General features: G+C 40.1%; 1 protein-coding gene across 1 annotated transcript in view; it reads left to right on the top strand.

Annotated features, from left to right (window-relative positions):
* The first annotated feature begins 2604 nt into the window (after positions 1-2604).
* Positions 2605-12986, top strand: part of LOC109873648 (tumor necrosis factor ligand superfamily member 10) — a 28578-nt gene continuing 18196 nt past the window's right edge. The window contains exons 1-4 of the mRNA XM_020465290.2: positions 2605-3057; positions 5427-5576; positions 8755-8791; positions 8895-8987. Coding sequence (XP_020320879.1) covers positions 2836-3057; positions 5427-5576; positions 8755-8791; positions 8895-8987 — 502 coding nt within the window. The 5' untranslated portion in view covers positions 2605-2835. The remainder of the gene's footprint in view (positions 3058-5426; positions 5577-8754; positions 8792-8894; positions 8988-12986) is intronic.

Here is a 12986-nt window from a genome sequence, read left to right on the forward strand (position 1 = left end):
ACCCAATACATGAAGAAAAACACAAAATACTTAGACCAGGGCGTGACAGGGTTCTTAATTAAAACCTCTACAGGATCGGTGGGTCCCCCTGTGGGACGGTTGAGCTAATGTAGGCTAATGTGATTAGCATGAGGTTGTAAGTAACAAGAACATTTCCCAGAACATAGACATATCTGATATTGACAGAAAGCTTAAATTCTTGTTAATCTAACTGCACTGTCCAATTTACAGTAGCTATTACAGTGAAAAAATACAATGCTATTGTTTGAGGAGAGTGCAAAGTTATGAACTTGAAAAGTTATTAATAAACCAATTAGGCACATTTGGGCAGTCTTGATACAACATTTTGAACATAAACGCAATGATTCATTGGATCAGTCTAAAACATTGCACATATACTGCAGCCATCTGGTGGCCAAAATCTAAATTTTGCCTGGACTGGTATAATACATTATGGCCTTTCTCTTGCGTTTCAAAAATGATAGTACAACAAAAAAAATCCTTTGTATTATCTTTTACCAGATCTAATGTGTTATATTCTCCTACATTAATTTCACATTTGCACAAATGTCAAAGTGTTTCCTTTCAAATGGTATCAAGAATATGCATATCCTTGCTTCAGGTCCTGAGCTACAGGCATTTAGATTTGGGTATGTCATTTTAGGATATGCATATTCTTGATACCATTTGAAAGGAAACACTTTGACATATGTGCAAATGTGAAATTAATGTAGGAGAATATAACACATTAGATCTGGTAAAAGATAATACAAAGGAATGGGCTTTTTTATTTTTAGAGTATAGTAGAGTGCAGGCAGTTTTTGATTAGTTTGAGTTTGGAAACTTGCCACTATCAAAGGGTGTCTGAGGCAAACTCTCAGGGCAACAAAAGAAATGGGGTACAAGGAGGCAATCTGGTTTCTGGAGATGTGCTCCAATGCGTCGATTGGTTCAGCCTCACTGCCCAGTGTCCTGCTCAAGGCTTTGAGCTAATCGCAGAAGTATTTTGTGTCGATGTCCTTGTGTAACCGATGTGAAATGGCTAGCTAGTTAGCGGTGGTGCGAGCTGATAGCGTTTCAATTGGTGACGTCACTTGCTGTGAGACCTTGAAGCAGTCTCTGCAAGGGCCGCGGCTTTTGTGGAGCGATGGGTAACGATGGTTTGTGGGTGACTGTTGGCTGTGCAGAGGGTCCCTGGTTCGAGCCCAGGTAGGGGTGAGGAGAGGGACGGAAGCTATACTGTTACATTTGGAAGCCATTTCCAGCTTTGCGCAGTCCCTGGTAAGCATCGCAATGTCCATGCCTTTGATGGTAGGGATGCACAGGATGCTGAAAACACTTCTGTGCCCCTAAAACTGGGTAAAGCGCTTGTTGATGGACTAGATAGCAGAATCAATAATCTGAATTTAAAAATCCACTTTGAATTTCTGCTGAGTCAGTCACATGCTCATCCTCTATCTCGTATCCAAACAGACTCCGCTTCTTCCTTGGACAAACCGTGGGCTGCGCTGGGAAACAGGGCTGAATACCCACTCTTTTGTGCTTGCTACATCGAAGCGTTAGTCTTGGAGAAATACCCTGGTTGAGTTTAATTGAGCCACTGCTTGTGACAGGTTAAAACACTGCAGAGGTAGGCCTATGGATGCACAGTGTAATACAATCTGAGCCTCTATGTCCAATATGAACTGGGTGAGGGGAGCTGTCAGCCTTTTCATATTTCCAAACTATGCTACGCACCAGCCTCTACGACCAGAACCATGTCATGTGCACGAGAGGAGAGATTCTTTCGGCAGTCAGTCAGAAATGTTGACATAGAACCTACTGTCTTCAGAGAAAGGTAGGCTTAAAGATATCATTTCCGGCAGGAGTAATCTAGAACCCATCTTCATCTTCCAGGATTGCCATAGGACTGAACTCTCTGTCAGACAGGATTATTGTCATCATCCAACATAATTCATAATATTTCAATAATGCAAAATATGTTTAAATTCATTGTCTCCCAAATAGAATGAAATAAACAAGTAAATTCAACAAATTGGGATAGTGACACGAGCAGAATTCCATGAACTAAAATACATAAAGAATCATATAAAGCAGCAACAATAGGCTATTTCTATTCAGGTAGACAAATTAAAATGAAGTTTAAAAAAAATGGCTGCTACTGTGACCCCGTAGAATGAGGAAGTAGTCAGGAGCCAATGAAATGATAAGCATTCAGGAGCCAATTTAAATAGGGGGTTCATCAGAGGGGTTTGAGAGTTTAGGGGAAGGGCCTGATAGATGAGGTCTCCAGTAGGTGGCAGTATAGAGAGGAGCCTGAGAGATGAGGGTCCTGAAAGATTAGGTCTGCAGCTAAGAGTCTACTGGACCAGTGAGGAAATTGGGGACTGCCAGTTTGGTTTGTGGACAGACAAAATGTCTTCTTCTCACTCTATCTGAGGGAATGTGAGCCTTTGAGTGTTACAAATAAAGCTCAATATCAATATCCTACTGAACACGTAGGACCACAAAAACAGGCTACATTTTAGATGAACACAAATCAAGCATCAATAAACCAACCATGTCAAACTTAGCCTACCTATTTGCAAAAAGCAGATCCAAACATATAGCATTAGAGCCAATTAAAATAGTGAGGTTGACTGTTCAAATTAGAAAACCGAGTACTTGTAGCAGGCTATAGGCTACAGAATCTTCCCACGGGAGATTTGTATAAAAACGCTCAGGGAAAAAAAGCCTTTGTGTTCGGCAACAATGACACGTGGGCGATGTTGAATTTGGACAGTTTAGCCCTTGCAGCCCTCCCACTCAACAGAGAAAATATTGACAGTGTTATGGATGACGGAGTTGGTGCCCCCCCTCATCCACCAATTGTATTTTATGGCAACTCGATATCAATTCAGACCTGTCGTTGAACAAAGACATATCATGGCCGCATCAAACAGTCGACGAGACGTCAAGTCAAAGTTATGGATCCCAATGATCGTTATTGTCGTGGTTGTACTGCAAGTAGCTTCGACAACTGGACTCCTCGTCTTCTTGAACATGTCAGTTGCTCAGGTAAGGCGTTTTCTTTGACAAAACAGCTGATGTTCGCATGACAACCAGAAAACTTCTGTTTAGGCTCTCTTTTTTTCAGCTCACAGCTGGTTCTCCAGTCAAGAAAGTTATGCCAACACATTCAGAGTGCATGCATAGAAACATTTATTAAGTATGTAGTTGCCTATAGAGTCTTCTTGGGGTGATGCAAATCAGTCTGCCAATAAAATAACACGTATCTAATAATTAAGAGTATATGAACTAACTACCCTATATAAACCTGTTACAAGTACTCTAAAAAAGCAGTATTCTAGCTACAGATAATAAATACACATACAGTAGGCTACATTATTCTTCACCTCCTAATCAGAACTATAATGCGTACTTATAAAGACAGTACACTTTCCCATGTAGATTGTATGATACCTGCTGATTAAAAGTCAAATCTGTCTACGTAAAGTATCAGCATACACTGAAGACGTTGTAATTGGATGTTGTTTAATATGACTGTAATAATCAATGTAGTCTGGAGCTGTCAGGTCTAATCAGTGTACTAATTACATGGGTCAAATTCTCCTCTTTCTGTAGTCTGGCATTGGATTGTTACAATGATGGCAGAGCCTGTTTTAGCAGCATTAAACAAAGAGCCAGTGAGTCACTAATATGAGTTGGGGTGGAAGACACAAATCCAAATTAACCACATCCCCCAGGGAAAAAAACACTCACATTGGAAGTAACAATTAAAGTTTACGAAACTGGTAGTCACCAGGCAAATACTAGTTGAGAGGAAAGGAATTTGTAGTACACTGCAACTCAATGCTATGTCAAACTTTAGCATAAGGCCTGACTAACAATGTATTAAGTATTGTACAAAGTTACAAAAGCTGCCAAGTTTAGAGTCAGCTAAGTTCTGAGGTGTTGGCAATGGGGGCATGGAAAGGTGTTGTTTCACTTGCACCCAAGCAGAGCAATCAAATCATGTACATGACTGATCTTGTACTGCATTACCTATCAAAACGCAAAAACACCTTTCTGGGAATGTTTGCCATTTGTTGTTATCGTGTTGGGAAAAGTACAACTGCAGCAGTGTGACTAACAGCACAGCACACGTCAATACAGTGGAAGTCAGAAGTTTACATACACTTAGGTTGGAGTCATTAAAACTCGTTTTTCAACCACTCCACAAATTTCTTGTCAACAAACTATCGTTTTGGCAAGTCGTTTAGGACATCTACTTTGTGCATGACACGGATCATTTTCCCAACAATTGTTTCCAGAAAGATTATTTCACTTATCACTTTCACTTATTTCAACACCTTATCACAATTCCAGTGGGTCAGAAGTTTACATACACAACATACACTAAGTTGACTGTGCCTTTAAACAGCTTGGAAAATTCCAGAAAATTATGTCATTGCTTTAGAAGCTTCTGATAGGCTAATTGACATCATTTGAGTCAATTGGAGCTGTAACTGTGGATGTCTGGTTCATCCTTGGGAGCAATTTCCAAATGCCTGAAGGCACCACGTTCATCTGTACAAACAATAGTACGCAAGTATAAACACCATGGGACCACGCAACCATCATACCGCTCAGGAAGGAGACGCGTTCTGTCTCCTAGAGATTAACGTACTTTGGTGCGAAAAGTGCAAATCAATCCCAGAACAACAGCAAAGGACCCTGTGAAGATGCTGGAGGAAACAGGGACAAAATTATCTATATCCACAGTAAAACGAGTCCTATATCGACATAACCTGAAAGGCCCACTCAGCAAGGAAGAAGCCACTGCTCCAAACCTGTCATAAAAAAAAGCCAGACTACGGTTTGCAACTGCACATGGGGACAACGATCGTACTTTTTGGAGAAATGTCCTCTGGTCTGATGAAACAAAAATGGAACTGTTTGGCCATAATGATCATCATAATGTTTGGAGGAAAAAGGGGGAGGCTTGTAAGTGAAAGAACACCATCCCAACCGTGAAGCACAGCGGTGGCAGCATCATGATGTGGGGGTGCTTTGCTGCAGGAGGAACTGGTGCACTTCACAAAATAGATGGCATCATGAGAAGGAACATTATGTGGATGTATTGAAGCAACAAGACATCAGTCAGGAAGTATTTATATATAGTATTTATATAGTATATATAATATATAGTATTTTTTTTAAACGCAGCACACTCTTTGTGGTCTGTGCCATCAAGCCTGTTAGTTAATCCTTTGAAAATAGAACAATAATATTTAAAAGAATTACATCACAGATGTTATGGCGATACTAGGTCTATATTTTTTATGGGGTAAACCCAAAACAAAGTAGTTGCATCCTTGTCCTCTAATACAGAAACAGACAAAGATACCTACTTATCCCTGTCCTGTGTGGGTTGTGCTGTGCAGGTGAGGAGTCAAGGGGTGGCTGAGGAGTTACGTTGCCTGGGGCTCCTTAATGCCCTGGAGAAAGACCAGGAGATACCGGAGTCTCTGGTTCAACTGTTTGGGGAGCCCTGCATCAAACTGGCCCAGGGAATAAGGGCCTATGTCACCAAGGTGGGTACCACCTGCTGTTTGATGCTGCCATGATGTATATCTTTGTTCTACGACAGGTTTGAATTGATCTGAGTTGCCGTTAAAACCCGCCCACTGGGCACAGACGTCAGTTCAACGTCTGTTTCACGTTGGTTCAGCGTAATTCCATTGAAATGACGAGGAAACATTGATTCAACCAGTGTGCCCAGTGGGTAATCCAATTCTTGGACCCACTCTGTCATCCATAATGTGTTTGAGTGGGAGGGCTGCAGGAGCTTAACTGTCAATGTCTCAGTTACACAGTCATAGTTTTTTACATGAACATTTGTTCATTACAAACTATTGAAATACCGACGATGTTTGTAGAAGTACTACATACACATGGTGATGGAATTCCTAACAAGGGAGAGAGTTATAATAGCATTCACTTTTGCCTTACTCGTAACATGCTGTGTTGACGTTTCTGATCTCAGAGCTTAGTCCAGTGATGGAATACTTCAGAACCTTACGTACATCAGCTTCCTCTCTGATGCATGGTTGTTAATGGAGGTCTAACCCCAGCTTAAACCCAAATATCAGACAAAGCTCCTCTCCAGCTTTCCTCTTCCAATGGTCCACATTGCATCATACTCGATTCTCTAGTTTACTCTTACGGACAAACCACATGAATTTCACTTGATCTTTAAAAACCACCAAAAAAAAGGTTTTATTTATTTAACCTTTCTAGGCAAGTAAGTTAAGAACAAATTCTTCACTAATTAGGTAAAGCTGTAAGAATCATCCATCATGGTCTCTTTCTGTCACACGTCAAATAAATCGAATCAAATCAAACTTTATTTGTCACACGTGCCGAATACACCAAGTGTAGACTTTACCGTGAAATGCTTACTTACAAGCCCTTAACCAACAGTGCAGTTCAAGAAGAGTTAAGAAAATATTTACCAAGTAGAGTAAAATAAAAAGTAACACAATAAGAATAACAATAATGAGGCTATATACTGAACAATTGTATTAATTGTTCAGCAGTCTTATGGCTTGGGGGTAGAAGCTGTTGAGGAGCCTTTTAGACCTAGACTTGGCGCTCTGGTACCGCTTGCCATGCGGTAGCAGAGAAAACAGTCTATAACTTAGGTGACTGGAGTCTCTGACAATTTTATGGGCTTTCCTCTGACACCGCCTATTATATAGGTCCTGGATGGCAGGAAGCTACCGTTCAAAAGTTTGGGGTCACTTAGAAATGTCCGTGTTTGTGAAAGATTTTTTTTTTAAATTGTCCATTAAAATAACATCAAATTGATCAGAAATACAGTGTAGACATTGTTAATGTTGTAAATGACTATTGTAGCTGGAAACGGAAGATTATTTTATGGAATATCTACATAGGTGTACAGAGGCCCATTGTCAGCAACCATCACTCCTGTGTTCCAATGGCACGTTGTGTTAGCTAATTCAACTTCATAATTTTAAAAGGCTAATTGATCATTAGAAAACCCTTTTGCAATTATGTTAGGACAGCTGAAAACTGATGTTCTGATTAAAGAAGCAATAAAACTGGCCTTCTTTAGGACTAGCTGAGTATCTGGAGCATCAGCACTTGTGGGTCCGATTACAGGCTCAAAATGGCCAGAAGCAAAGAACTTTCTTCTGAAACTCGTCAGTCTATTCTTGTTCTGAGAAATGAAGGCTATTCCATGTGAGAAATTGCCAAGAAACTGAAGATCTCGTACAATGCTGTGTACTACTCCCTTCACAGAACAGAGCAAACTGGCTCTAACCAGAATAGAAAGAGGAGTGGGAGGCCCCGGTGCACAACTGAGCAATAGGCAAGTACATTTGATTGTCTAGTTTGAGAAACAGATGCCTCACAAGTCTTCAACTGGCAGCTTCATTAAATAGTACCCGCAAAACACCGGTCTCAACGTCAACAGTGAAGGGTCGATTCCGGGATGCTGGCCTTCTAGGCAGAGTTGCAAAGAAAAAGCCATATCTCAGACTGGCCAATAAAAAGAAAAGATTAAGATGGGCAAAAGAACACAGACACCGGACAGAGTGAGATTGGAAAAAAAGTGTTATGGACAGACTAATGTAAGTTTGAGGTGTTCGGATCAGAAAGAAGAACATTCGTTAGACGCAGAAAAAATTTAAAGATGCTGGAGGAGTGCTTGACGCCATCCGTCAAGCATGGTGGAGGCAATGTGATGGTCTGGGGGTGCTTTGATGGTGGTAAAGTGGGAGATTTGTACAGGGTTTGTACACTCTGTTTTGCAATGCCATGCTATACCCTGTGGACGGCCCTTAATTGGAGCCAATTTCCTCCTACAACAGGACAATGACCCAGAGCACAGCTCCAAACTATACAAGAACTATTTAGGGAAGAAGCAGTCAGCTGGTATTCTGTCTATAATGGAGTGGCCAGCACGGTCACCGGATCTCAACCCTATTGAGCTGTTGTGGGAGCAGCTTCACCTTATGGTACGTAAGAGGTGCCCATCAAGCCAATCCAACTTGTGGGAGGTGCTTCAGGAAGTATGGGGTGAAATCTCTTCAGATTACCTCAACAAATTGACAACTAGAATGCCAAAGGTCTGCAGGGCTGTAATTTCTGCAAATGGAGGATTCTTTGACGAAGCAAAGTTTGAAGGACACAATTATTATTTCAATTAAAAATCATTATTTATAACCTTGTCAATGTCTTGACTATATTTCTTATTCATTTTGCAACTCGTTTCATGTATGTTTTCATGGAAAACAAGGACATTACTAAGTGACCCCAAACTTTTGAACGGTAGTGTAGATCCTGATCAAGGGGTGGGTGGGAGTAGCATTTGAGAGTGCATGATGATTCATCTTCAAAGAGCACAGCTGTTTTTCATTATTTCAGTTGAAAAACCAATTGAGGCAGTCGCACATCTGGTCTGTCGCCTCCTTGAGTTTTTCCATGAAATCTAGGGAGTGAGATAATTTACTGGGATGTATCCAGGTCCCAATAAAATGTGTACCCTCTTGACTTTGTCAAAAGAGCTTGTAAAAAAAAAGAAAGAAATTGTGTTCAGCATGAAATTGGAATTACAAAGAATTGGATTGCTCAAGAGGAATGCTGCACTGCATGTCATAGATAGGCTGTACTATACTCAATCCTATGCTGTGTGTTCTCTATTGAGCTCTATGCCACATCTTAAAAAGGGTTTTTGTCTTTCAGGTGACAGAAAACATTATTGCAAAACACGCCGTTCCAGGTAATCATCCATCCATCAGTCATCATCATCATTATAGCATATCTTATCTATCTAATATCCACTCCTGGTGCTACTGTTCTCTCACTGCTATGCTCCTTTTCAGAGCCCAGTGCCCAGCCCAGAACCAAGCCCGTCAGTTCTGCAGGGCATCAGAAGCCCTCTGCTCACCTCACACTCCGAGACAGTAGCTTACAGGGTATGGGAGACTAGTATGTTTGTGCTTTCTTGTTCTTTTGGTGGGACATTCACTTTTCTCAGAGTTGTTTTGATTTTGTTTAATCTAATGTAATCTAATGTTTTTATGCTGGGATAAAATTGCAGAATGTCAGTCAATTTCAACAGTATAGCTTTAAAAACACTATACTAATATCAAACATCTGCAGGGCCAGCTCTATCCTTTTGGGGGCCCTAAGCAATTTGATTGGGTCAAGTAAGTTTGAGTTAATTTCATGCAAATCTACACATTTTTCCATGGAACGTAGAGAAAATATTGCAGTTTTAATTATGTTTTCTGCAATTCTACACATTTTGCCATGGATCGGAAAGAAAACCTTGCAATTTTATCGTACATTTCCTGCAATTCTACACATTCTTTAATGACTTATGCCGTGTTAATATGATTAATGTGTGAGAATGACTTCGAAAATGAATGTGGGCCCGGTCGGTATCTGTCCGATTACTACAAGTTTTGATAGCTGGCTAGAGTAACTACCAGTCTAACATTGTCAGCTGACATGGCCAATTGAGGACTGTCAGTGAGAGACATAACAAGAGAAAAACTGCTGATGCACATCCAAATTGTAAAAAATTACACATTGTGTATTCTACTATTCTTACTCTCAATTGTAAGTTTAGACCCTGACTCATTTCTTAAAAATATATTTTAACATCCGGGGGTCCGAAGCGACCGCTTATGCCTGGAACCGAACCTGAACATCTTCAAAGACCATCTGAGCAAATAAAGGCGTGGCATCGCTCATCTCTAACTATGTCATGATTTCACATAAACCTCAGACTTCACATACAGAGCACTGCTTTCATATTCAGATCACCAGAAATCATGTATCCAGGAACGCAGTAATGTTGTCCTCATAAACAAATACGTCAGAACAGCGATACTTATTTGTTTCTTGACTGAATTTTCGCTTGCCTCTTTCTCCTATCCAATCCACCTTAATGCTGTTTCCCTACTGCACAGATTTCGCCAAAGTTAAAGAAACCCTTGTTAAAGGAATCCAATTGACTACAGTGCCTTGCAAAAGTATTCATCCCCCTTGGCGTTTTTCCTATTTTTTTGCATTACAATCTGTAATATAAATGGATTTATATTTGGATTTCATGTAATGGACACAATAGTCCAAATTGATGAAGTGAAAAAAATGACTTGTTTAAAAAACAAACAAATAAAAATACAAGTGAAAAGTGGTGCGTGCATATCTATTCACCCCTATGCTATCAAGTCCCTAAATAAGGCATATCTATTCACCCCTATGCTATCAAGTCCCTAAATAAGGCATATCTATTCACCCCTATGCTATCAAGTCCCTAAATAAGGCATATCTATTCACCCCTTTGCTATCAAGTCCCTAAATAAGGCATATCTATTCACCCCTATGCTATCAAGTCCCTAAATAAGGCATATCTATTCACCCCTTTGCTATCAAGTCCCTAAATAAGGCATATCTATTCACCCCTTTGCTATCAAGTCCCTAAATAAGGCATATCTATTCACCCCTTTGCTATCAAGTCCCTAAATAAGGCATATCTATTCACCCCTATGCTATCAAGTCCCTAAATAAGGCATATCTATTCACCCCTATGCTATCAAGTCCCTAAATAAGGCATATCTATTCACCCCTTTGCTATCAAGTCCCTAAATAAGGCATATCTATTCACCCCTATGCTATCAAGTCCCTAAATAAGGCATATCTATTCACCCCTATGCTATCAAGTCCCTAAATAAGGCATATCTATTCACCCCTATGCTATCAAGTCCCTAAATAAGGCATATCTATTCACCCCTTTGCTATCAAGTCCCTAAATAAGGCATATCTATTCACCCCTATGCTATCAAGTCCCTAAATAAGGCATATCTATTCACCCCTATGCTATCAAGTCCCTAAATAAGGCATATCTATTCACCCCTATGCTATCAAGTCCCTAAATAAGGCATATCTATTCACCCCTATGCTATCAAGTCCCTAAATAAGGCATATCTATTCACCCCTATGCTATCAAGTCCCTAAATAAGGCATATCTATTCACCCCTATGCTATCAAGTCCCTAAATAAGGCATATCTATTCACCCCTATGCTATCAAGTCCCTAAATAAGGCATATCTATTCACCCCTTTGCTATCAAGTCCCTAAATAAGGCATATCTATTCACCCCTATGCTATCAAGTCCCTAAATAAGGCATATCTATTCACCCCTATGCTATCAAGTCCCTAAATAAGGCATATCTATTCACCCCTATGCTATCAAGTCCCTAAATAAGGCATATCTATTCACCCCTTTGCTATCAAGTCCCTAAATAAGGCATATCTATTCACCCCTATGCTATCAAGTCCCTAAATAAGGCATATCTATTCACCCCTATGCTATCAAGTCCCTAAATAAGGCATATCTATTCACCCCTATGCTATCAAGTCCCTAAATAAGGCATATCTATTCACCCCTATGCTATCAAGTCCCTAAATAAGGCATATCTATTCACCCCTATGCTATCAAGTCCCTAAATAAGGCATATCTATTCACCCCTATGCTATCAAGTCCCTAAATAAGGCATATCTATTCACCCCTATGCTATCAAGTCCCTAAATAAGGCATATCTATTCACCCCTTTGCTATCAAGTCCCTAAATAAGGCATATCTATTCACCCCTATGCTATCAAGTCCCTAAATAAGGCATATCTATTCACCCCTATGCTATCAAGTCCCTAAATAAGGCATATCTATTCACCCCTTTGCTATCAAGTCCCTAAATAAGGCATATCTATTCACCCCTTTGCTATCAAGTCCCTAAATAAGGCATATCTATTCACCCCTTTGCTATCAAGTCCCTAAATAAGGCATATCTATTCACCCCTTTGCTATCAAGTCCCTAAATAAGGCATATCTATTCACCCCTTTGCTATCAAGTCCCTAAATAAGGCATATCTATTCACCCCTTTGCTATCAAGTCCCTAAATAAGGCATATCTATTCACCCCTTTGCTATCAAGTCCCTAAATAAGGCATATCTATTCACCCCTATGCTATCAAGTCCCTAAATAAGGCATATCTATTCACCCCTATGCTATCAAGTCCCTAAATAAGGCATATCTATTCACTCCTATGCTATCAAGTCCCTAAATAAGGCATATCTATTCACCCCTATGCTATCAAGTCCCTAAATAAGGCATATCTATTCACCCCTATGCTATCAAGTCCCTAAATAAGGCATATCTATTCACCCCTATGCTATCAAGTCCCTAAATAAGGCATATCTATTCACCCCTATGCTATCAAGTCCCTAAATAAGGCATATCTATTCACCCCTATGCTATCAAGTCCCTAAATAAGGCATATCTATTCACCCCTATGCTATCAAGTCCCTAAATAAGGCATATCTATTCACCCCTTTGCTATCAAGTCCCTAAATAAGGGCATATCTATTCACCCCTATGCTATCAAGTCCCTAAATAAGGCATATCTATTCACCCCTATGCTATCAAGTCCCTAAATAAGGCATATCTATTCACCCCTATGCTATCAAGTCCCTAAATAAGGCATATCTATTCACCCCTTTGCTATCAAGTCCCTAAATAAGGCATATCTATTCACCCCTTTGCTATCAAGTCCCTAAATAAGGCATATCTATTCACCCCTTTGCTATCAAGTCCCTAAATAAGGCATATCTATTCACCCCTTTGCTATCAAGTCCCTAAATAAGGCATATCTATTCACCCCTTTGCTATCAAGTCCCTAAATAAGGCATATCTATTCACCCCTTTGCTATCAAGTCCCTAAATAAGGCATATCTATTCACCCCTATGCTATCAAGTCCCTAAATAAGGCATATCTATTCACCCCTTTGCTATCAAGTCCCTAAATAAGGCATATCTATTCACCCCTATGCTATCAAGTCCCTAAATAAGGCATATCTATTCACCCCTTTGCTATCAAGTCCCTAAATAAGGCATATCTATTCACCC

Source organism: Oncorhynchus kisutch, linkage group LG29, assembly GCF_002021735.2.
Source record: "Oncorhynchus kisutch isolate 150728-3 linkage group LG29, Okis_V2, whole genome shotgun sequence".
NCBI classification, from domain to species: domain Eukaryota; kingdom Metazoa; phylum Chordata; class Actinopteri; order Salmoniformes; family Salmonidae; genus Oncorhynchus; species Oncorhynchus kisutch.